We start from the raw sequence: 26963 nt of genomic DNA on the forward strand, positions 1-26963 counted from the left end.
CCTCTTTAAGTTTACCCCGATATTTTAATTAGAATTTGAATACATATCTCTCTCATCCAAGGCAAAATGTCTGCTTTCTGTGCTTGTCTCCACTGTAATTTCAAGGTAAAGATGTTGTATTTAACCAACACTGCCAATCTATAATGCATCGGTGCATTATAACCCTCCAGTTATGAGACCCAATGGTACTGGGTCTCATAACTGGAGGGGACGAATCAGCTTACAGGGAAGAAGTCCAGAAGGTCTCCGCATGGTGCTCAAGAAACAACTTACATCTAAATACTAGTAAGACAAAGGAGATGGTGCTAGATTTCCGGAAGCACAGAGAGGAACCTGCCCCACTGTATATCGAGGGGGGCTGTGTGGAGAGGGTTTCCTCTTTTAAATTCTTGGGAGTGCTTATTAGTCAAGATCTCACCTGGGAAAACAACATGTCTCTGGTGATTGGAAAGGCCCAACAGAGTCTTCATTTCCTTAGAGTCCTGTGAAAAAATCAGGTGGAACAACGGCTGATGACCTCTTTCTATCGGTCCACCATAGAAAGTGTCCTCACATATTGCGTTACAGTATGGTATGCTATGGCAAACTAAGCTGATGGCTTATGGAGAAGAACTTGGTGAAGTTGAAATCAAACAAGGAATCTTCTAAGGCGACTCGTCACCTCTGTTATTTGTACTTTCGATGGCAGCACTAACGAGCATTTTGAACAAGACAAACTGTGGCTATGAATTGACTAAAAAAGACTTCCAAATTTGAACTTGATAATAAAAAGCTGGTAAACACAGTAATATCAGAAGAAGGGTACAGGTATGTAGGAATTTTGAGAGCTTCTGATCTGTTGCACAACCAAGTCAAGAAAGCTACTTCAACAAAATACATAAAGAGAGTCTGGAAAATCTTGAGATCAAAGCTGAGTGGAGGATTATCCATTATCCCCGTTGTTATTTATATTGTCTTTGGAAGTACTAACAAGAATAATAAGAAAAGACACAGAGATTAAAGGATTGGAAATTAAAGGAGAAAGTTATAAATTGCAAGGTTTTGCAGCCAATTTAGTTTTCATTCTGGAGAAACTATTACAATTGGGTTTGAGTCTCATGGAGGGACTGGAGGAATATGGAGAAGTAGCCGGACTAAAAGTAAACAAGGAAAAAACTAAAATGATAGCTAAGAATATGACTAACAAACAGAAAGATGATTTGACCAAGGGAATACAGATTCAATTAGCAAAAAGGTGAAGTATTTAGGGATCTATCTGACGGCAAGGTATGAATCGATTAAGGAGAAGAATTATATTAAATTATTAAATCAGATAAAGACAGACTTGGAAAGATGGAAAGCCATTCAACTCTCCTTTATGGGTAGAATAGCCACAATTAAAATGAGTGTTCTGCCAAAATTGCTTTTCCTATTTCAAAACATACCTATAAAATTAGAGAGACAGTACTTTGACAATCTAGATAAAACTATGTTGAAATATGTATGGCAGGGGGAAAAGTCAAGAATTCAATTGAAACTGCTTCAGGAGGCCAAAGGTTTGCCTGATTGGGAATTATATTACCAAACAGCAGCCATCACCTGGGTCAAACAATGGATAACCTTAAGAAACAAAAGATTATTAACATTAGAGGGCCATGATATACAAGCAGAATGGCATGAAAGACATAAGGCGCCATCAGTACTTCCAAAGACATTATATAAGACAGGCTCTATTGGAGATATGGAACAAAATAAAAAACAAAACTTTAGGAAAATACCGAACTGGCTCTCCACCCTAGAAGCCCAACCTTATAAATTGGGGGGAAATTGTAACGTATAAAGATATATTAGATGATCAGGGGGAATTAAAATTGACACTGCAACTAAAAGAAGGATTGAAATTAGAATGGTGGTCATATTTACAAATTCAGTCAAGTTATACAAAAGATATGAGAACACGGGAAATCAATAGGAATTTAATGCCATTAGATAAACTTCTATTGGGGACAGAGGAGAAAATGGTCAAAGCATGTATACATTTTTATTAGAATACAAAATGGAGGAAGAGCGATGATGGTATGGGCAAAGAACTTTGGGTACAATACTGAATTAGAAAAATGGGAAAAATTGTGGGATAAAAACAGGAAACTAACTTTGGCCACATCGTACAAAGAGAACCTATATAAAATGTTCTAAAGGTGCCACAACCAGCCAGGTTAGCCAAAAGGTATAAAAAATTATCACCCAAATGCTGGAATGTGATCAATTTCCAGGCACCTACTACCACATGTGGTGGTCATGTAGCAAAACAAAAGAATATTGGCAAAAGACTCAAAGGTGGTTGGAAGAAATGACTGGACAGAGATTGGAACTCAAACCAGAAATATTCCTATTAGGAATTGTCACAGAGGATTTAAGCAAAGGGTTAATATATTTAACGCTACATATCTTAACAGCTGCAAGAATAGTTTATGCCCAGCAATGGAAGTGTAGAAGCATACCTAAAGAAAGATAAATAACTAAGAACATACTTGACTGTGCAGAATGTGATAGACTGACACTAGAACTGAAGAACAAAGGAGAAACAGAATACTATCAGATTTTTGGGATAGATTTTATCAGTGGTTGGATTTAAGGAAGGGAAGTCGGAACGAACAAGCGCAAGGATGCATAGATTGCAATATGTAATTGTAATTGTAATCATATAGAAGAGGTTATGTATGTATAATTAGTAACGGGTATTGAATAGACAAAAGATCTATGTTATACTCTGTATGGCGAAGAGATCGCCAAGATGGTTTCACCATATCCAACTTTTTTTTCTTTTAACAATAAAAGCCCCCCCCCCCCCCCGGAAAAAAAAGCTGAGTGAAGGAAATATAAAGGCAATTAACACCTTGCAGTGCTTGTAATACGATACTCAGTTGTAATAATTGATTGGACTCAGCTAGAACTTGATAACGGGTCAAAAGCCAAGAAAACTAATGACAATGCACCATGATCTGCACACACAAAAATCATATTAATTTCATGGTGCATTGTATTTGCCTATAACTCAGGATGCCATGGTGCATTGTACTTGCATGGTGCAAATCATGGTGCATTGTACATGCCTATATCTCAAGAGGGCAGAGCTCTCTTCCAGGTGAAACAAACTGTAAGAGGAAAAACACGGCTTAAATGATTACATAAAGAAAGCAAAAGAGCTTTTGCTGAAGGAGGTGAGTAAGGGAAATCTCTTGAAAACAATGAGATTGAAAGCTGAATATTGAAAGGAAACAATTGAGCATTGAGTTTCTAACTGGAAAAAGAAGCCTATGCACAGTCAGTACCTGAAGGACTTTGAAGGAAAGGCAAATACAAAGCTAACATGGAGCTGGTTGAAATCAGGGGAGCTGAAGAAAGAAACTGAAGGCTTCATCTTGGCTGCTCAAGAACAAGCCTTGCAGAATTATTCCATGAAAACAAAAATTCAGCACGTCAGTTACAAATGTCACTTATGCAATGAGAAATATGAAACCATCTTATCAACGGTTGCAGCGAAATTACACAGACTTGTAATCAAACCTGGTAATCAGGTATCAAACTTTGTCACTTTGCTTTCACATTTTTTCCCTTCGCACAGCTGGGGTGGAGGTGGCCTGCATGTGATTCATCCAGACCGAGGGCCACCAGCTTGACACCCCTCATCTACAACATCATGATTGAGTTGCCAAAACTATACATTGGAAGCTTTGCTAGAAGGTTGAGTTTGAATACACCCTTGTTAAATGACCCTGGGCTTCCCGTTGCTTTTGAGAAGATCACATGCCAAGCGTCTGAATTTTGATCATGTGACCTTGGGGAGGCTTCAATGATTGTCAGTATGAAAAATGGTCATAAGTCACTTTTTTATTGTCGTAAATTTTGAATAGTCGCTAAACAAATGGTTGTAAGCCAAAGTCTATCTCTACAGCATGTTAAAAATTCTGGTCAGTGCATAATATGAGATCACTAAAAGGACCTGCTAGTTAAGAGTGAGTAGTTTCAATGTATTGCGTCTGTTTTATATTTCTTTGCTGTTCTTTATCGATCTGTCATAAATGTTAGTGGTTTGCTTGGCTTTTTTAATGCATTTTTTCTTGTAAATATTTGAAGATTATAAAAATGTTACAGTGCAGTTATAATCAGATGATTAGTAATCTAGTCTCATCCCTTGTTTACTTAAAATTCACCTTTCCTTCTTTTACTAGTAATATATTTGGTCACAAACCTGTGGATTATGCTGAAACAGAAGAGATGAAATTGCTTCTAATGCAACCAGGACATAATGATTCTTCTTCAGTTATTCAGTATGCAGAAGTACGTATTCTGTTCTTTGTTTAACTATAATTTGGAATGATCTAAAGCTAGCCTTGTTAAGTGAGGACAACGTATAATTCTCAACAATATTATTTGTAATACCTCACTATTTTATCAAAGTACCTAAGTTATAAGAAACAAATTATAATTTAAGAAAAAGATATAAAACAGAGGTTCTCAACTTTAATGTGATCACATGTAATCATTAAATCATAGAAAACCACTCCCTAATAAAAGGAACTAATTAATTTTGAGTCTTCCATGCAAGTAAATAAGCAGAGCATAACAAAATAATGTAGCAAAAATACAATAATAATAAGATTATAAAATGAAGTAATGAAAGAATGTTAGGCATAAGAAAGATAAAGCTAGAGTTACAACTAAGAAGTTAAGTATTTTTCTAAGTTTACATTATAGCAGAGCAAAAGTAGCAATTTGACTAATAGTTGGAAAGACAACTTTGAAAAGTTAGTTCAGTTCAAGGCATGAGGCCTTGAGTTTACCCACCATCAATAATTTGGCCTGGATCTGTAAACGGGGCTGTGGAAATAATAATAAATGACATCTGACACTTGACCAGCCCCACAAGGAGAGAGATATGCTAAAACAGGATATTTTTAAAAATCTCCCTTCTGAGGTCATGGTTTGTGGGATGTAAAAGACTTTTTCAGTGAGGAACTGATATTAATCAGATACTATGACAGATTTTCATTTTTTTAATGGTGATGTTACCAAGATTAAAATTTGGATGGCTCTACTGTAGTGGCATCTTTATTGGCATCTCTTTTGGAAAGCCTTGCTCTCATATTTTCTCAGTTCCAAGAGAAGTTATCCCAAAGGTGGTAGGGAATACATTTGTGGGATGGATGACAAAAGTTTGGTCCATTAATTCCCAACTATGCAAAGAAGAAAACAGTTTGGCAAAGTGGGATTCTGGACAGTTTCTAATTTCTTATCATGCCCTAATCACACAAGATCTAGCAGTGATGGAAGGTATTTATTGTGTTTCCTATTGCAAATATGACTCCAGATGACGAAGAAGATGAGTCATCCCTTACTTGTGCTCACTTGTGCAGCGGCTCCTCATGAGGACACTGTAGAATAGCAATTTCTCGTGGGTTTAGTGCCAAGAGAAAAGGAAAGCCATCAGGTTCTCAACTGTGCCATGCCTTTATGGGCAGTGGGTTTGTTGAACCTCACATTGTAACATCTTTGAAATGTAAAGTTGAAAGAGATTTTCAAATGAATTTGAAAAAAACTATTTCGTGAATTAACCTTTCTTCCAGTATAAAAGAAAAATGAACCAATAGCTTAAGTAATTTTTAAAAATTGAAGTAAATAGCGAAAAAGCTTACTAAGGACTCAGTCTAAAAAAGTTACACATGAATTAACCAAACAACTTTGGAATATTAGGACTTTTGCTAACAGTTTTGGGAAATAATTAAACCAAATTACCTTTATGGGAACATACATTGTTTAATCTATTAAAAAGTAAACAAGCAATAGAAATTTGAGGTTTTCCAATTTTAAAAATAAAACATTAAACACTAGACCTGTGATGGCGAACCTTTTAGGCACTGAGTGTCGAAATGGGAGCATGTGCACTCCTTGGGCCCACAAACCCAGAAGAGAAGCTGCCCAGGGGACATTCACGCGTCAGAAAATGAACTTCCGGTTTCCGGTGTGTGCATGTGCGCTGGCCAGCTATTCTTCCGGTTACTGGCGTGCATGTGCATGTGACGATCAGGTGGCTGGCGCGCATGCGTGCGCTGGAAAATGGAAGACCAGCTTTTCCAGTTTCCGGCATTGCCGCATGCACAAAGGTCAGAAGGAATCTTTTATAAACTTCTTGCAGACATCTGAAGTAAAATATTAACTGTTCATGAATTTATGAATGAGCAAAGGATAGTTATGGGAAGAAGTGATCCATGTAACTTTTATGGAAGGTGGAGAAATGCTACATTTGTTATACATGTGATGAAGATTGGAATTCATTTCTTTAAATAATGCTTTTTTTAAAACTCTTTTTTCTTTGCAAATTTTCATTTTCCCCCCTATTTTTTTCTCTCTGATCTTAATTTGTATTTTATTGTTAAAATCCTTAATAAAAAGTTATATATTTATATAATTATATAAACATAAATGGCTTTGATAATCACAAAGTGCTTCCAGCCCTATTAAAAGGCAAAGGTTTCCCTTTGTGCCTGACTCCAGGGCACAGAACTCATCTACCTTTCATGGCCAGGTCTTGTCCAAAGGCGATTTCTGTGCTCGTGTGGCCAGATTGCCCATACGCCAAAAACGTACAGGACACTCTTGCCTTCCCACCTAAGTGGCGCCTCTTAATCTACTCCCAGTTGCATGCTTTCAAACTGTGCTAGGTGGGTAGGAACTGGGACATGTTCCTGCTCACCTGGCACTGATGATGTTATCTAGTTTGGATAATGAAACATCTGCAAGGAAACGAACAACCTGAGGTACAAATACTCTCCGTTATTAGTATTGGGGCAGGGAATGGGAGCCCATCCTGCTACGTGAGTCTCGAACCCAGGCTGTCAGCTCTCCAGCTGACAAGCTCAGAGACATTTCATGTATTTTTATCTATGTCCAGAAGTTACATTAAAAATAGGCTTATTTTGAAATAGCTCTTTATTATGTAATAGAAATGTCGAGTAAGTTTGGGTTTGTTATTTTTTTGAAAAGAAAGAAAGAAATATAGGCTGTTCTCTCTTGTCTTCAGCACATAAACCTAGATTGCTGTAAAAAAGGGCCTCCGGTTCTTCTTGGGAGTGGTCTCGATCCAGATCAACAGCTGCGGTTAAACAAATTGGCCACAATTTTGAAGGTTAGAGTATATACAGAGTTCAACAGTTCTGGTAAGTTGTCCAGTTTATTTAATCTAATAACACTTCATTGTTTAGCCATAAGTCTATACAAGATACAGAATTGTATAATAAGACAAGGATAACAAGTTACAGTAAAAGGCAAAACTAAAAGGAAACTGTATTTCTGTGTCACCTCCCATAAGATGGGGAATGTGGGACTCTACTGTTGTTCACCTAAAGGGCCAAATTACGCATAATATTTGGGTTCTGAATGCACATGAAATACATTGTGTTAACTTTTGGATCTCAGGAGGCCATTTGTTTAAAATATGACCTAAGATATTGATCTCTACATTTTTTACACAATTGGCATTCGAAGAATGTATGAGCTATATGTCCTCTGCATCTGGAGTTCCACCAATACACGAATGTTTATCATAAGGAACTTGGCTAAACCTTCCATATTTAACAATTGTGTTCAGTTGCTTAAATCTTGCTTGAGTAAACGTCTCCCTTCCCAAGAGGCTCAACCATTTCAGTATTTAATCACTTTACAAATTATATTTATATTTAAGCTGCTTTTATATCAGCTCACCCATTTTAATGTGCCAGCCTTACTGAAGGTAGCTATATTTGTCTTAGCTTCCATATGCACATTTTTTAATTTTTTTTTTTAGTATAATCATTCCATTTTCCATTAAACAGTGTGTCATCTGGGTATGTGTATCTTTGTGCAGTAATAATCAAAATTTACAACAGTATTCATTACATTAATATTAATTTGCTAATTTTACAATACTAATATTGAAAATTATAAACATATTTACTTCTCCCTCTTAACATATTTTCTAATAAGAATAGTAATATTAAACATAATCTGAATAGTAATAATAATCATAGTTATCATTTATATATCTCTCTTAACATATTTTCTATATTTTGCCAATCATCTTCTTTTATTTCCTTATTTCTAACTTCCATTTTTATTCTCTAACCATTGACAAATAGTTTCCATGTCATATAATATTCAATTTGTTCTTTCTCCTTAATTAAAAGTGTTAATTTATTCATTTGTGCACATTCTAATATTTTCCTAATCACATTCTCATCAGTAGGGATCTCTTCACTTTTCCAGTTTTGTGCAAATACAATTTTGGCTGCAGTTAATACATGAATAATTAGATATGCATTCCCCTTACTATAGGTTTCAGGTAAAATCCCCAAGAAAAATATTTCTGGTTTTAAATCAATATATTGTTGTATCATCTTTTCCAGCCATGTATGTATTTTTGTCCAATATTTTTTTTTGCTTTTATGCTTGTACACAACATGTGATAATAACAGTATCTGGTGGCACTTCCAACATTTATCTGATTTTAAACATCTTTGCCAATCTCACTGGTGCAAAGTGCCATCTATAAAACATCTTATACAAATTTTCTTTATATGCAGTTGACATTGTTAATTTATAGTTCCTGTCCCACAATTTTTGTCATTTATCTAGTTTTATTGTATAGCCAAAGTTTTTTTGCCCGTGCGATCATTGTCTCTTTCACTTGTTCATCTTCCAATTTGATGCCCAGTAAGTAGCTGTACATTTTCTTTCTCATATCTAGAATGTTATCTGTATTTGTGAGTACCATGCCATATCGATATTGATCACTCAATTCTTGCTTAGTTTTGAGCTCCCCCTTTCATTCAGAATGTCTTTATATCTAACAATATTTTCCATGTTAAGAACATTTGGGTGAATATTAATGCTTCCATCGTTGAAAGCCAAACTGGTATCCTCAAGTAAAGTTACTCTCTGATTTTCTCCCATACTAACAGTAGTGCATTCCTAATGTAATGTCTTTGAAAGTAACCATGTATCTTACTTTTTCCATGCCACCAGAAAGCACACCAAGCCTATTGCAAATCATGTTCCTCCAAAGTCAATAGTCTTGTATGCCTCAGTACAATCCATTCTTTCATCCATGTTAATACTGCAGACTGATAATACAATTCCCAATTTGGTAATCCAAAGCTGACTTTATTTTTCCTAGCTTTTTTATTTACTTTTCTTGTTTTATAGTCTAATTCTGCAGCCACAATTGCATTAAAATCTCCTACTATACATATATTTTCATACTACAATTCTATTATATTCTTATAAAGTTTACCATAAAGTCCTCTTGATTGCTATTTGGTGCATCTATTGCTACTAAAAGTATCTGTTGTTATCTCTACCATCAAAATCCTCCCTTCCTCATCCGTAAAAAAAGTTTGGCATTTATTGTTTCTTTTGCATAAAGAGCTAATCCTCCTCTTCTGAGCCGAGGTGGTGCAGTGGTTAAATGCAGCACTGCAGGCTACTGCTAGATCAGCAGTTCGGCTGTTCAAATCTCACCGGCTCAAGGTCGACTCAGCCTTCCATCCTTCCGAGGTGGGTAAAATGAGGACCCAGATTGTTGGGGGCAATATGCTGACTCTCTGTAAACCGCTTAGAGAGGGCTGAAAGCCCTATGAAGCGGGATATAAGTCTACTGCTATTGCTATTGCTATTGCTTTTGTTGTGATAAAGAAGTATATAACTTCCAAATTTTAGGATATTCCAATATTTTGTTGTGTTGTGTTGTGTTTTAATATAAACTTCTTGCAAACAAATTATATCCAACTTTAATTTTTCTATTTTACTGAAAGTCCTTTTCTTTTTTATTGCAGAGTTCAGTCCATTTATACTGACAATAATTTTATTTCTTCCATAACTTTACTTATAGATGGGTTTGTTCTTCTAGTCACTCTTATCTCTCTCAGTTCTTTTGCTTCATTCCTTCTTTTTTTGCCATTTCGTCCAAGATCTCTTTCCTCTTCTTTTTGTTGTGTATTTCTCTCTGTAGCTTCCTCTTGTAATTTATCCACTTTTTTTCTCATTTCCTCTTGTGGTCCAAAATAGTGCCCATAAAATTGTTCTGCTTTTTCTATGGAATCCAATCTATATCTTTGCGCCATCCATGTCACTAATATTCCCTCCAGTATCAGCCATCTAAAATTCACTCCATTTTTAATTAGCTGTTTTGTCAGAAATTGATATTCCTTCCTTATTTCTCTAACTCTTCTCGGAATCTTTTAAAACTACTATTTCTTTCCCTTTGTATTTTAAAGAATCATCTCTCGCTCTTTGTAGAATCACTGCTTTTATTGCTTTTTTAATGACTCTGACATGTACCTCTCTAGGAAGTATGTATCCAGTGTGAATTCTAAATATTTCACCAATCTCAGCAAGAACTTTTTCTTTGATCACCTCTAGGGCATCCACTAGCAGATCTGCCACTAGGTTTTCTCCCTTTTCTTCCTCAATATTCTGAAACCACAAGTAATAATCAGCTCTGTCCATCTCAAGTGATATAATTGTTCTTTCTTTATTATATGCACATTTTTTTGTAGCAATCTTTCTGACTTGTTTTGCTGAATAGCCCCCAAAATAGGGTCATCACAACTCCTAATATAGTTTGTAGGTTATACAGTCCAGGAGCTCTCTAATTGAGATTTACAGATAGTTCTCACTTAACCTCTTAGTGACCCTCATTGAGATTGGCAACTGTTGTTAAGTGACATAGTTGTTAAGCAAAAATCATAAACATAAGCTTAGCAATGGCAATTCTAGTTATCTAGTTATTGTTATTGAGAAAATGTCAGATGATCATTGAGCGATGACCCTCCTGTATCCAAGCCATTTTTGAAAGAAAGCAAGCACTTTAGTTCCACCCACCATCTCAGTTCTTTCACCATCTGCCACCAACTCTGCCCACTGTTGTGCCCACTGCAGCACACATTACCAGCTGGGGACTTCTTTCACACACCAGCTGGGGCCTTCTTTTGCCTGCCGGCCAGGTCCTTCTTTCACGAAAAATATTACTGTCTTTGAAAAAAGAGCTTGGCATACTCACTGCTGCAGCTTTGCATGTAAGATTAGTTTTGATGTTAGTTTGGAAATTAACGATTTCTGGACATCTGGCAGTTTTCCATTTCCTATCTTCCTAAATCATTCCTCACCCATTCATGGAACCCTTGAGCCCATCTGGTGTAAGAAGCTTTTCAAAGAATATGCTTCTCTTCCTTTGGGAACTATTCTGCCTGTGTTGTAAGCTAGTAGATGTAAAATTGAATTATTCTTTGAATGTGAAGGATCACAACAGCTGTGGTTTGTTTACCCAGGGAAGAATTCATCCTGCAGTTTATACAATTTAACAAACTCTCATTTTAGTCACACATGTTGTTATTCCTGCGTATCCTGTGCGAACTACTATGAAGTGCATGCTGGCACTTTTATCTGGATGTTGGATCTTGACATTTAAGTGTAAGTAATTCAATTGGGGGGGGGGGTATTTAAGAAAAACATATATTTGAAGTGATGGCAAAAGATAACAGGAATGTATAATTGATGCCATTTTTCAATACTTCAACACTTCTCAGAAGCAATAATCCTAAAATTGTACCAAATATTTTGAACATTTCCAAGCTTACAACAGTTATTCTAAGTTCATGGCAGGATTTAATGTGTATTCAACAGTTTCATTTTGAGAGCAGTAAAAACAATATGAGTAGTTATTGTAATTGATTATCAAAAATACTTACAAGATAGCAATAAACAAGATTCATAATATGCTGATTGATAGATTGGTAGATTAACAATATTATGAAAATTAAATGAGTGTGCAATTTGAAAGAGTAAATACCTATTCACAATTGGATAATACAAAATTATATTAGAGAGAGAGTTAGAGTTTATTTGATTTCTATGCCTCCCAATCCCGAAGGACTCCGGGCGGCTTACAGAATGAAAAGAAACTAAAAAGAAAAGGACTTAATTCTTATGACCCGACTCTGCTGCTGATTTGTAAAGTCCTGACTCTTCACCCAGGAGAGGTAAAGCCTACATGCAAAAACAAATTACAGGAACACACTTCAAGAGTAGAAAATTGGCCCATGTTGTTCAGTATTTTTGCCATATATATCACATCCTTTCATTATAGCATCTGCATTCTGTACTTTATTGTACAGTAATATGTTCCTTTTAAATTTATGAAAAATATCCCCAAAGGTAAAGGTAAATGTTCCCCTCGCTAGTCGTTCCTGACTGGAGGGGGCGGTGCTCATCTCTGTTTCAAAGCTGAAGAGCCAGTGCTGTCGGAAGATGTCTCCGTGGTCATGTGGCCAGCATGACTAAACACCAAAGGCATACAGCACACTGTTACCTTTCCACCAAAGATGGTCCCTGTTTTTCTACTTGCATTTTTTTTGAATTTTTTTTATTTTAATTGAACAAAAACCTAAAAAAAGAATCCTCCTTCATTACATCTTGTAGAAAGTGTGTAGATTGGTTACAGATAACTTTCGTGCCTTTCTTCCACAGTCATTACTTATAGTTCATATTAGATTATACACTTTAAATCAAAAATCTTTGTATATCTTACTATCAATGTACCACAATTCTCATTTGACTGCAATTATTTGAACATGCTTTTTCCTCAAATCATTCATATTTAAAGACACAACCACATAATGGCATTCATTAGCTATTTCAAAAAATCCTCCAATAACATTACACCTTTATAACATATTTTAAGTAAAAGTCAATTAAAGTTTCTAAATCTTCCCCCTCTTTTCCCCCAACTCACTGTTTAGAATTTATATCCAAATTACTTTTGCCAATACCATAGCATGTATATATTGTTAAACAATGTCCATTGGCATTTCCTTGTTGTTATTATAATTGGCTAAAAATCATTTACTATTTATGTCCCATCTCTCATCAGATCCCCCCCCAAAACCCTTACACCTTTATAACAAGATCTAAATAAAAATTTGTTAATAAAATTTATACGTCTTTTTCCTAAGTCACAATTTGCAATTTATATCCAAATTTCTTTTACTAGATTGCCAATACAGGTATATATCACTAGGCTATATCCATTATCATTTTATTATTGTTATTATAGTTAATTAATTGTTAGCAAATAAACATTTGATAACAATCTAAAACAATCTTAAGAGTTACAAAATTCCTACTTATTAATCACCAAAATCAACTATTTTTTTATTATCAACTTTCATTGTCAACCTGTATCTTTCCAGTAACAAAACAGTCTTATCTCTCTTGCCAATTGTGGTGTCAGTCTTCTTTTTCTCTCCTTTATAAGGTTTTATAGACTTCTCTTCGCACTTTGTTGCTTGAAGGGTCTCTCAGGCAATCTCGTTGCCCACCAGCTGTTACTAAAATTCCTGGCCTTGGCTCTTTATCAGTTTCTGTAAACAAGTTGCAAACCCTTCAGCTACAAAGTCAGTGAAGTCAAAGAAGGAAAAAAATAGATACGTTTTTCAAAAACCCCAGCCTCTGACCTCCGAGTGACAGTGTGCTACTCTTCACTTTCTAATATTTATCTCTGGCTTATAGGAAACAAAGTTCTTTAAATTTCTTTTAGTGAAATTTAATAACAAGTAATAGGAAGAATTGTTAAATAAGAAGGAAGGTTTTAATCCAGAAGTCAAAAAATAAAGCAACAAAAAGCAGAAGAAAAAAATAATCCGTTCACTTTAAGAGGAGAAATGAGAAACGTTGCAAGCACTTCAATCCACAAAGACATGTTACAAAGAAAAAAAAAAAGCTTTCCACAGCAATCCAATTAGGGTTAATTTCACTGCTCAGTTCTTTTGCTTAAGGATCTAATTTGGCTTTAAAGAAAAATTTCTTTGGGCAGTCTTTTGTAAAATAGAAAAAAATATCTCACCAGATGGACTCACTTTCTCTTTTCACTTCCTTCCTTCCGAAGCGTCCCGATTTCATCAGCCTGGGGGCTGCTGTTTACCGTGGGCTTGAAGTGCTTCCCTTGGGTCGATCAGGGACCTCCAGCTCGTGTCTGGAGGTGCCAAACAGTGTTCTGCTGTAAGAACCGGGTCAGGTCTCTCCAACATCTGACTCGCCAATGGGAGCACTTCTGCTGGGCCCGCCTCCCTCCCGCTGGGCTTTTGTGCTTGGTGATTGGCCACCCCCTTCTTTCTCTTGGGCTTGCCAATGAGGGAGGAGGAAGGCCAGGCTTGGGCGATGGCCGCCACCCTGTAAGATCCACCCCGCCGTTGTCTCCCAGCACTTTGATGGCAGCAACAGCAAATGTACTACGATGAAGGCGGAATCCTGTTGCTGCGCAAAGACAAGTACAGGGGCTCTTCGCTCCTGCCCTAAAGCTCCGCCCTTTCGTCCTGACAGCTCTTTCATCCCTCTGCCGCGACAGGGAGCCACAGCGGAGGGGTGAAAGAGCCGCGGGTTGCCGACACCCTGATTAGGGGTGTGTGTGTGACATGATAGCAGCATTCCAGTATTCGAGGGGTGCAACAAAGAGAGGGGGACAACTTATTTCCCAAAGCACCAGAAGGCAAGAGAAGAAACGATGGGTAATCAAGGAGGGAAGCAACCTGGAATTAGGACAATTGACCAGTGGAGCAACTTCCCTTCAGAACCTTCCTCACTGGAAGTTTTTAAGAAAAGGCTGGACTAGAAGATCTCCAAGGTCTCTTCCGGCTGTGTTCTGATTGATTGACTAATTTGATTGCTTAATTCTCATCTGGTATTGAGCCTTTCTCTTAGTTTGGCACATGTCCATCTGTTATCTTCACGATTTCCCCCCCTAATCCTTCCAATTCCCCCTCCCCCCAAAATAGCCACATTTCCTTCTTTTAAACTTTCTTTTCCAACTTACAGGGGTCGAAGCCAGCTTTGCGAGTGGCTCTTTCGAAGAAGAAGGGAAATATGAAGTAGACGGTGGTCCTCGACGAGGCCGCCTGAACACAGAACAGCTTGTGAGGACCTTTTTTTAAAATCAGTGTTTCTGTCTCTTTTTTCAGGCAAGGGAAGAATAATACTTCGCCAACATTTGGTTTTGAGAAATGATAGATAGCTAAATTAAATTAAAAATGCAATTTTTAACTATAAGTGGATTTTTATTGTCAATAAATGTTCCTGAATATTGGTTTTTTGATAAGTTTTGGAAAAATGTTTACAGCTATTACCTGAAGTAGAATGGATTCATCTTTGATAAATTTTAGTACATCAGTAATTTTGGTTAGCAAAACTGTTTGGTATCCTTGTCCTCCCCTGTGTATGTTGTTATGCAAATATGAAAATTATACTTAATATGTCCTAGTGCATCTTACATTTGTTTCTCCTCCCACATCTAGAAACATTTTGCAATCACTTGTTAATTAAGATTAAACACGTGCACACCAAGTTCAGGTTATTTTTAATCCATATATGAAGTTTAGCCTCTTTTATCTCTTTACCTGTTCCTAACAGCTTCTTCTGTTGCAAAGCTCCACAATTTTTTTATTTGATCTATTTGCTATCCCTCATTTCTAAAACATAACTGATGTGAATCTTTTTTTCACAATACTGTCTTGTTTCCTTTTTCCTCTCATTCCATTTCTTCCATCCACAGGACTGTTCACTCCTTTTTTATCCCTGAGAATAGGCTACATGTCTGTTTTCATTCTTTGGAGCCATTCCTCTTCTTTGTTCTGTTCTGTTCCATTTGCCAATCCTGGGCTCCTGTTTCTATCTTCACCCACTTTTTTTAAGCAGTTTCTAGTCCTTAATTTGTTGCTGGTTGATTTGGTATTTTACATGCCATACAAAAATTGTATTAATCGCAATACAACTCACAGATCAATCAACCAGCTGAACTGGTTGATTGTAGAGGTTTATTAAATAGGAAATTGTGGCTTAATCACAGAATTGTGTGCTGCATGGATGAGAACAATTTATTCTTTATTTCAGTTGCCAAAACTTTTTGATGGCTGCTACTTTTATTTCCTGGGAACATTTAAAGAGCACAAGAAAGACGACCTCAAAGAACTGGTGAAAGCTGGAGGAGGACAGATTCTCCTAAGAAAGCCTAAATCAGACAATGATGTCACTCAGACAATCAATACAGTGGCCTATCATGCTGAGATGACATCTGACCAGAGTTTCTGTACACAGTATATAATCTATGATGCCTCTTCTAACTACAGACCACAAAAGCTTCGCCAGGGAAAGGTTTGGGAAGTGCCCTCCACGTGGCTTATTGACTGTGTGATGGCATTCCAACTATTGCCTGTTAAGGAATCACTTTCCTAGAATTGTGATAACATAAATGTTGGGATTTAAATTTTACTGAAATTTTATTAAAAGATATTGAAATTATGTACTGAAACAAAAATAGATACACTTACTTCCATATCTATCTGGAGATTCAGATTCTCAAAATCTATTGAATTTTCCTTTTTTGTTCGTGTTCTGTAAACTATATTAATTATTATTGTATGTACTGAAATTATTGTCATTCTGCATTGAAATCTTACAAAGTCTCAGAAAGTTCGCTAGTACCATTCTGATTACTGTGATCTTAATATGAGCCTCAGCATGCCAAGATTATTTTTTTTCTCATTCTCTGTATGGTGAAATTGAATTGAATTGTGAATTGTCTCTGAATTTGTTTAAAGAGATTACTTAGATCTATAGCCATGACTGTGCTTCTGCTGAGAGATTTGTTTCCCTTTAATGTTTTCTATATCACAAATAAATCACATTCTGAAGCATTAGCATGAAAGACCTTTATTTAAATCTAAGTTTCATTTGTAGGTGAGGTACTCAATATAACAAATCCTCACAACTAGTAAAGAGTTTTCAATATAATCAATTCTCAGCACTCAGTAGAGTCCTTTCAATTAGGTGAGGTTGAATTGAATCAAATGTTTTTTACAATTTGAAAAGAGAGAGATCACTGAGTAAAAATGGCAAGAAGAAGAGTAGAGAAAGACGATACCTCTCCCTCAGGCAGAAGCAATGCAGGAAAGCTGACGGCTGTGTGTTTTTTTTTAAACTTTATTGGAGATTTGTAAAATCACTGAGAATTTTAAAAGTGTACTTTTGTACAATTGCAGTGCATTCAGAAAGTATTCAGACCCGCTTCAGTTTTGTCCATTTTGTTATGTTGGAGCCTGATTCTACAATTGTTGAAATTCATTTTTTCCCTCATTAATCTATGCAGCACCCCATAATGACAAAATGAGAACAGAATTTTAGAAATATCTGTAAATTTATTAAAAAGAAAAAACTGAAATATCATAGCATAAGCATTCAGACCCTTTGCAACAACACTTGAAATTGGGTTCAGATGCCTCCCAGTTCTCTTGATCATTGCTGGCATGTTTCTACACCTTGACTGGAATCTACCGGAGGTAAATTAAATTGATTGGACATGATTTGGAAGCTGTGACTTCTGCAGAGAGGCACACACTTCTCTACAGAGGTTACAGCTGGCAATGCACACTGTAGCAGAGCAAAAGCCAGGAGGTCAAAGGAATTGCCTGCAGAGCTCAGAGGGAGGATTACTGCAAAGCACAGATCTGGGGGAGGCTACAATAAGATTTCTGCTGCGCTGAAGGTTCCTAAGAACACAGTGGTCTCCATTCGAATGGGTGGAGTTTGGCACAACCAGGGCTCTTCCAAGAGCTGGTTGCCCAGTCAAACTGAGCAGTCGGGAGAGAAGGGTCTTAGGTGATCAAGAACTAGGTGGTCACTGACCAAGATCCTGTGTGGAGATGGGACAGAGATCCTTCTGCAACCCTCCACCAGCCTGGGTTTTATGGCAGAGTGGTTAGATAGAAGCCCCCCCCTCAGTGAAAAACACATGAAAGCCCACTTGGAGTTTGCAAAATAAAAAAGCACCTGAAGTATTCTCAGACTATGAGGAACACGTTTCTTTGATCTGATGAAACCAAGATTGAACTATTTGGCCTCAGTTCTTTGTTTCTTTATAATACATATTACAAAATGCAAAAAAAGTGGGAAAAAGGGAAAGTGGGGCAAAGGGGGAAAAAGGTGTTGGCTTCCGACTCCCTTTGGTGAGGTAGAATAAGATAACATCAAACCTTAACTTTTTATTTTTGCATAATAATATTAACTAGCAATTTCTATCACAACAAACCTATTAATCGGTAAAATCCAAAATCAAGTTTCATTTTTTCCCCCACTTCAAGCACAAAGTCCAGAGATGGTTTCCAAGTAGAAACAAAAGTAATTGTATTTTTTTTTCTTTGATCAAAGCAGTCAATTTGGCCACCTCTGCTAACTTCATCAATTTTGCAACCATTCATCCAGTGTAGGAATCAAAGCGTCCTTCCATTCTTGTGTGTAAAGTAATCTTGCTGCTGTAAACATAACATCAAAGTTCCAATTTTTCCACGTCTTTTTCCATTAAACCAAGAAGAAAGCTTTTACCTTTATATTCACTTTGAGAATCTTCTGTATTAAGATGTGAATCCTACTCCAATATTTCCTTGCTTTATCACACGTCCACCATAAGTGATAAAAGGTCTCTTTTTTACATTTGCATTTCCAACATACATTTGAAACAGGGACGTGCAGTCAGGGGAGGCAGAACCTCACCGCTGTCATCATGAAAAGGGGAAAAAAATGTAAAAGGAAAAAGGCAAGAGCTGCTGAGGTCAGGCTGAGCTAGTTGCTGCCAGAGTCACCGTGGATGACTCTGCTTAGTGCTTCACTGTTTAAAAAAGCCTCTTTAAAAGCGCCCTCTACAGGAGGAGGCAGGAGAACAACGTTCCTCATCTAGTCTGGCTATAGTAAGAAACTACAGGACCCCAAAAGGGATACCAGTTCTCTTGAGTGTCCTTGAGAGGGGTTGTTCCCCGATAGCTCAACTGAATATAAGCAGATACAGAAATTTGGATCAACTTGGTAGTAATTGACTCCTCCTTAAAAACTGTCTAATAGTGATTATCACCTTGGCAAGTAGCTACAATTAGTTTTGCTCTGCTAAAGCACTACACTCGCATAGCAGTGAGGAGCTTCCTTTCACACAACAGCCATCAAGGAGTTAGAGGGCTACTTGCCTCCTGCCCCTCACAATGCCTCGCCACTCCAGCTCACTAGCATGTTCGTTTTTCTGAGCAGATGAACAGGTCACATTTGCCAGGAAAGCACTTAGCTGCAATCACCCACCATTTTTATTTTCAAAAATTGTGTGTGTGTGGGGGGGGTAGATGCATGTTTTGTGAATAAATACTGTTCTAAAAATGCCTTGCAACATTTCAGCTTACCGTTTTCTAATTAAAATGAAAACCTAATAGCATAAAGTCTTTGCAGAAATCAGGCATCTGTATCATTATATACTCCTGCTTCAGAGTCCCACCTGCAGCAGGTTTTATACTCCTAAATAGCCTGACATAAAGCATATCATATGATTACCCTAATAAAGTCTGGGAATAAATATTTGGCCATCACTGTCCACACGTACTTCCAGTGTACGTACACCGGGGTTTGAAGAAAATAAACAGTGATAGATCACCCACAGTATTTCCCCTAGAGTCCCCCACCATCCAATCAAATTATTTCTGGCACTCAAAGAAAGTATACTGTGAATGCTATTAAACATTAAAAAAAAACTACAGCAGATGAATGTCTGGCCAAATAAGTCTTCTCTCCACTATGGATAGTATGCAATTTAATTCTGCTTCACAAGGTCATCCCATGTTGTCCATCAGATCCTTCTTTCCTACAATAAAGGTACACAAGATCAACTTACGTGATCTTGTAAACCCCATGTACCTTATCTTGAGGGGGGGGGGTATAACCTGTAACCTTGGGAGGGTCTTGCGGCTCTTCATATTCTTCTGATGAAGGTCCAGGGATCACTGTAGTTGTGCATACTAATATAATGCATTGGGTTGCTGCTGTATCCAAATGTTTTGGTTCTTTACTCAAGTGAGGGTTTTCCCCACATGTGTGAAATTGAAAAGAGAAGCCGAAAGGTGTAGTGCAAAAAAGAACACAGGAGACATTTGCTGGATAATATTTTATATTTAACAAAATATTTTTAATAATATATTTTTCAAAGATCGTTTTCTAGAGTCTTTTTTTTACAGTAGCGTGTTTTGTTTTCACTAGTTTTCAGGCACACTATTGTTTAGAAGTGTAAAAAATCTGACAGGTATTCTCTTTGTGAAGAACACAGTTCCCCGTTTCATTAGCAGTTGAAGTACCGTATTTTCACCCATATAACCCGCGGGTTATATGCGGTTTTTACATGCATAGCGCCCCCTGCGGGTTATATGCGTGGGCGGGGTATACGGAAGATATTTTACACGATCGGAGGCTTGCACAGGCTTGTTTCTCCGTTTCTTCCCCCACCCCGATCTCAGCTGTTTCCTTCTCCTCCGTTCCTTTCCTCTTCCCCAGCTTGCGCAGGCTTGTTTCTCCGTTTCTTCCCCCCCCCATCTCAGCTGTTTCCCTTCTCTCTTACTCGTCGCGGGTTATATGCGTGGGCGGGTTATATGCGTGGGCGGGGTGTACGGAAGATATTTTACACGATCCGGAAAACCCGCGGGTTATATGCGTGGGCGGGTTATTTGCGTGGGCGGGTTATATGGGTGAAAATACGGTACTGTTAATTAATCTGATCTCCAAATTAGTCGGGTATAGCACAGCTTTATTTAAAACAGGTAGATTAAATTATATCAACATAATGATCTGGCCCTATGCTATGTCATGTATATGTATGTACAAATTTCCGGAGCCTCATTCTGCACAGGATTGATCTTTATGTAATGGTAGGTACAATTTTCAGATGCACATTGTCAGATCCCTAAACGTGATACTGCCATTCAATTGGGATGAGGGGAGCCTCGGGGTTAAATCATTAGCTACATCTGAAACAACTGAGTTTTACAACTTTACAACTGGTTTCCTGTCACCGGGAGACTGAAGGTCCCAACATCTCTGAAGGGATGTTTATGGTAGCCATGTGGGATATCTTACTTTGATGTCTAACTAGAGATAGCCATGGGAATGTGTGATTTATTGACTCCCAGGGCAGAAGAGTTAAGGAAGCATCTTCACACTTGTGTATTGGTCAGAATCTGCATTCGGACAAAGGGGAGGGGTCATTATCAGCTTAATCCCATTTGCATGGCCTAAAGGTTTTCAGATGCTGCTTTGCCTCTAATGGTTTCCATCCTGCTTGATTAAAGGTTCCTTTTGAAATAATCCGTTTCAAGAGTCTTTACTTTCTCAAGTTAGGAGAGGAGCCATTACACACATGCTTGGGGAACTTCTTGAGCTTCAGAACGTGTGGTAAACGTGTGGTAAATGTGTGGTAAACGATGTTTATTCAGTCCTTCTGGTATTCTAGCAAGCTCCAACCAGTGACAATGGTTTAGGAGGATAGGAATTTGAAGTCCAGAATACCCAAAGGACTGTAGCTAGAAGAAGCAGCGCAAAATGGCAATCAGCTTCTCCATCCATTCTAACAGGATAATTGATGGATTCCCCTTGTGCCTGTCCATCCAGGGTATGAGCTGAAGGCTCATGTGGCAGATAGTGTCTGCCAGTAACTGAATGGGAGAAGATTTGAGGCCACCTTCATTTCCATGCCAGGGAAGCATAATGTGAAAGAAAAATATTAATTATGTCAGAATGATCAGCATACTTGACCAACATTTGTAAATTGCAACATATCTTTTTGATTAGTTGAAACTATGCTCTCTATGCTTGAGGGTCAGTCATGAGTCAATTTTTCTATCAAGCAAGACATTTATGTACAGACATATGACATAGCTATTATTCATAGCAGTTTGAACAACACAGTCTAGCCATTACTTGTAGTGTAAAAGAACTGGAAATGAGGAATAATACAGAGCTTTCTTACTAGCTCACTACACCTGCTAAATTGATCCAGGGAACATGGAAAAAAAGAGAATAATCCTAACCCTTAAGAGCAAAGCACAAGACTTTTAATAAAATCAACTCAGACTATTTTAATTAATAAACTCTAAATATAGGGAAAATAGTAGCATCTTTGGCTTTCACGTGCCACAGAAATGATATAGGACATAAAAGCAAGTGAGATTATCCATGTTTTTCAAATGCAATGAATTATCCCCTTAAAATTCAATACATACAAAATAAACAAACAAGTAAATAAATAAATAATGCAGCATAACTTCTTTAGACAAATCTATTCAGGTGAGATTAGAATGGCAAAAGGCTTTCTCTATATTAAGCAAAACCTGCAATATATAAAATCTGATAAAAAGGATAGAAGTCAATCTGATTTACAGGCTATTGACGTGGGATTTTTTGTTTACTTCATAAAGCATTTGATCAGTGTTGTTTACACTAGACTTCAGACCTGGTGCACTTACCACTGGACTTTTGTTAAAAAAAACAAGACTGATAGTTTTTTAAAAATTGCTTTGATTGGTTTGTGGAGTAACAGAAAAAATGGACCAGACCTTTCCTGTAGGGAAAGTGGAGGGAAAGTGAAGAAGGAGCTGCATCTCATCAGACCCAGAGGAACGTGACAGGTACCTTGTAGTCAGAGATTAGCTCTCTGATTCGGCATCAGGGAGGGAGGCGACATTGCAAAATGGTTGCTACAAAGCTGAAGCTGCTGGACTAAGCATTTGAGCAGGAGAGGTGTGTGGAAGGAGTGATGAGACCTGGTGAGAAGATTTAAATAACCAACTGACACAAATCAGAATTTGGAAATGCAAAGAATCTTGTGAGTAGAAAATAACATTAATAGATAGATTGGAATTTTGGCAGAAAGAAAAGAAAGAAGGGGAAAAAATTGTGATTTAAATCATTAAGACCAAAGGGAACTGCTTGCTTTAAACAACTTGGAGACAGAAATGAGAATTGACTAACCCATTGAAATATGAACTTTGAATTTGGATCTGAAAAGATTGTGTCTTTAAAAGACATTAACAGACAATTGGGAACCTCACACGGGAAAAGAAGGAGGGGAAACGGATGCTAAAGATACACTTGCATTGTTCAAGCTTGTTCTAATTTACATATCTCAAGCAACCCTAATCAATGAGAGGTGAAAGATAACAAGAGGAAAAAATCAAGAAAAAATGTTATTTTTTCCATTCATAAGTCTGTCTTTCCTGGATTTAAAAATATCAAGTTGTATTTCTGAAAATCATCGAGTTGAAAGAATACGAAGCCGTTTGCCAGCGGGAAGAACAAAGAAAGTGAAGCATTTAAAGAGGGTTTGATTTTGTGGCTGTGGCTCTTTCTCTCCACTTCAGCTGAACTGGAATATAGAATTGGGAAATAAGAAGAAACTCTGCAACTTAAATTATAATTAACTGTAACTTTTGAACTGGACAATATGGAAAGTTGGGAATTTGAAGAAATACGTGAAATTATAAAAATATGTATGAGTCATTAAAATTAAATATAATTTTGAAGTTAGAAATTGAGTAGAAACAAGAAGCAAAGGAAGAAGAAGGGGAAGGTAGTGAAATTACAGAAGCAACAGAAAATAAAAAGCAGACAAAGATTTCTCTGTGTTTGACAGTGGTACAGGGAAAATTGAAAAGAGGAGATATGTCCCAACAAAGAAAAGGGAAGGAATTCTAGAAGAAAGGAAAGAAAATAGCCAGAAAGGATTAGAGAAGAAAGAAAGGAGTGATAAGCCTGACCTCAATACCAGGAAAAATTCTTGAAAAGATAATCAAGCAACGAATTAGTGAACACCTAGAAGTAAACAAAGTAATAGCCAAAAACTAACATGGGTTTGTCAAAAACAGATCATGCCAGACTAATCTTATTGCATCCTTTGACAAAGGGACAAAATTAGTGGACCAGAGAAATGCTGTCAAAATAGTTTACCTAGACTTCAGTAAGGCCTTCGATAAGGTAGACCATAACCTACTACTAGATAAAGTAGAAGAATGTGGGTTGGATAGCATCACCACCAGATGGATTCGTAACTGGTTGACCAACCGCTCTCAACGTGTAGTCCTCAATGGAACTGCATCTTCATGGAGGGAAGTATGCAGTGGAATACCCCAAGGCTCTGTTTTAGGCCCAGGACTCTTCAACATCTTCATCGATGATTTGGATGAGGGAATAAATGGGGAACTCATCAAATTTGCAGATGACACCAAGCTGGCAGGAATAGCCAGAATACAGGCTTAAGATTCAGAAGGATCTTGACCAACTTGAACATAGGGCACTATCTAATAAAATGAAATTCAATGGTGGAAAGAGTCAGGTTCTACATTTAGGGAAGAAAAGCGAAATGCACAGGTACAGTATAGGTGGTACCTTGCTCAATAGTAGTAACTGTGAGGGGGACCTTGGAGTCCTAGTGGACAACCATTTAAATATGAGCTAGTCGTGTGCAGCAGCTGCCAAAAAAGCCAACACAGTTCTAGGCTGCATCAACAGAGGGATAGAATCAAGACCACGTGAAGTGTTAATGCCACTTTATAATGCCTTGGTAAGGCCACACTTGGAATACTGCATTCAGTTTTGGTCGCCACGATATAGAAAAGATGTGGAGACTCTAGAAAGTGCAGAGAAGAGCAACAAAGATGATTAGGGGACTGGAGGCTAAAACATATGAGGAACAGTTGCAGGAACTGGGTATGTCTAGTTTAATGAAAAGAAAGACCAGGGGAGACATGATAGCAGTGTTCCAATATCTCAGGGGCTGCCCCAAAGAAGAGGGAGTCAAACTATTCTCCAAGGCACCTGAGGGTAGAACAAGAAGCAATGGGTGGAAACTAATCAAGGAGAGAAGCAACTTAGAACTGAGGAGAAATTTCCTGAGAGTGAGAACAATGAATCAGTGGAACAGAATTTGCCTCCAGAGGTTGTGAATGCCCCAACACTGGAAGTCTTTAAGAAGATGTTGGATAGCCATTTGTCTGAAAGGATATAGGGTTTCCTGCCTAGGCAGGGGGTTGGACTAGAAGACCTCCAAGGTCCCTTCCTACTCTGCTATTGTATTGTATTGTAATGTATTGATAAGAGAAAAGAGGAAGAAAAGACAAAGAGACAGAGGAAATGTCAAAAGACACAGCAAGGGGTGATGGAAAAGTTTGAGAAGGAAGAATATACACCAGTAGAAATAAAAATCAGCTTAGAGTTTGGGATAAAAGGCTCACAAGGAAGAAATGGAAAGAATAGGTATATGTGATTTACACTTTTATATGATAATTAAATTGAGTTGCTAATTGATTAAATATGATAATGAAAAGGTAATTAAATATAGGTTAAAATATATGAAATATGGATACACACAGAACTTTTAAGAAGATGAATAAAAGTGAGGTGCGTATTGCTTGTTATTTTATATAGCAGATCAACGGAATTGTAATAAGTGCTGATTGTAATTAAAAGATAATTAAAGCTAAGTAAAGATATGGAAAAATGGAGGGGGAACTTGAAATATACTTATAATGGAAAATTATTGAGATTATAAAGAGAGAACTAAAAATTTGGGGCATGTAATAATGTGTAACTATACAATATGATGAGAATAGCTGGGAATTGTAACCAGGTCCAGACTTCGGCCAAAAAATAAGTTTTTTTGTGGGGGGGGGGAGTTAAAAATATAATTGCTATATAATTGCTATACTTTTTTGTTTTAAAGGAGAATATATATATATATATATATATATATATATATATATATATATATATATATATATATATATATGTTAAAATTATTAATATGAAAGTATAATACAAAATAGTATTGATGTAATGGTATACATGTGGTTATTTATATGAAAATGAAAAAAATATAAAACTCTTAAAAAGGCTGGAGAAGATTTTTCAAGTCTTTTGCCATTTGCCTCTCAGGGCTGAAAGGAAGGGACTGGCCCAAATCACCCAGCTGACTTTGTGCCTATGAGGGACTAGGATGTTGGGTCTCCTGCTTTCTAGCCGGATGCCTTAATCACTACATTTGCATGGTGTTGTAAAACGGTGCCTCCTCCTCCTGCATAAGTGAGAACTTTTTAAATACCTTCTTTCAAAAGAGTGTTATGTCTCTCAAATTGGGGTTCTAGCAAAGCTCCACGATAGATACTCTAACTTTGGCTTAAGCCTTCATGAAGCTCTACAAATGAGCTTTTGACATGCACAAATGCTCCTTTCCAAATTATAAGCTTGCAACTTTGAATCACTTTGTAAAAAAATTATGGTATTATAAAGGGTTCCTTAAAGCAGCTTATGGTAATTAAATCCCAGACCAGACCAAGACTTTATGTTAGTAAAGATCTTATCTGCAAGTGATAGCTTCCAGTGTGTTCTTCAGTACAAAGTTTATTTGGTGTGAATTCAGACTTCTCGACTCCAATAAATTCTCTGAACCACTTCTAGTAGGCTTGTCTTTTGATGGATCTTAGCCAATCATTTTTTTCTCTTTTCTTCCAAAGATTCTGGAATTTGTCAATAAAACATAGGCTGCAATACTTTCTAGCCCTACTTAGCATCGCCATGGTTTTCAAAAGCCCAGGTATGTCATTTATTTCTTATTCAAAGATCTGGTTTAGTTTATTTGTATTTAGAAGGAAGCAAAAACAGAAAATGAATCTGTCATGGAATGGGAAAGAGAGGAGATCTCTGAAAAATTATACCTGAATAATTTACTAATCTGCATTCATGAATTCTTGAACACAGCTGCCAACCATTGTTCAAATTAGTTTATTAATGATGAGTTGCCTGATATGACATTAGATGAACAGAGCAAATGCAGATCCCTCTTGTGTCCAAGTATTGTTGCTTTGAAGCTTTCTATTAGTTTGAGAAAAAGCCAAATCAGCTTGTTCATATCACAGGGCACCACTTTTATCTCAGGGCTTCTATATCAAGGGCATTAAACACAGAAAAAAGCTTATGGATGAGAATCCACAATGCTTGAGGTAACATGCTACTCAAAACTTACATGGCATTTGGTCTTTCCTTTTATTTCATAC

General features: G+C 37.1%; 1 protein-coding gene across 1 annotated transcript in view; it reads left to right on the forward strand.

Annotated features, from left to right (window-relative positions):
- Nucleotides 1–16763, forward strand: part of BARD1 (BRCA1 associated RING domain 1) — a 39685-nt gene extending 22922 nt beyond the window's left edge. The window contains exons 7-11 of the mRNA XM_032211741.1: nucleotides 4212–4320; nucleotides 7061–7196; nucleotides 11392–11484; nucleotides 14884–14981; nucleotides 15955–16763. Of these exons, the coding sequence (XP_032067632.1) occupies nucleotides 4212–4320; nucleotides 7061–7196; nucleotides 11392–11484; nucleotides 14884–14981; nucleotides 15955–16296 (778 nt within the window). The 3' untranslated portion in view covers nucleotides 16297–16763. The remainder of the gene's footprint in view (nucleotides 1–4211; nucleotides 4321–7060; nucleotides 7197–11391; nucleotides 11485–14883; nucleotides 14982–15954) is intronic.
- Nucleotides 16764–26963: the final 10200 nt, after the last annotated feature.

The sequence above is a fragment of the Thamnophis elegans genome, chromosome 1 (genome assembly GCF_009769535.1).
Source record: "Thamnophis elegans isolate rThaEle1 chromosome 1, rThaEle1.pri, whole genome shotgun sequence".
In the NCBI taxonomy this organism is placed as follows: Eukaryota; Metazoa; Chordata; class Lepidosauria; order Squamata; family Colubridae; genus Thamnophis; species Thamnophis elegans.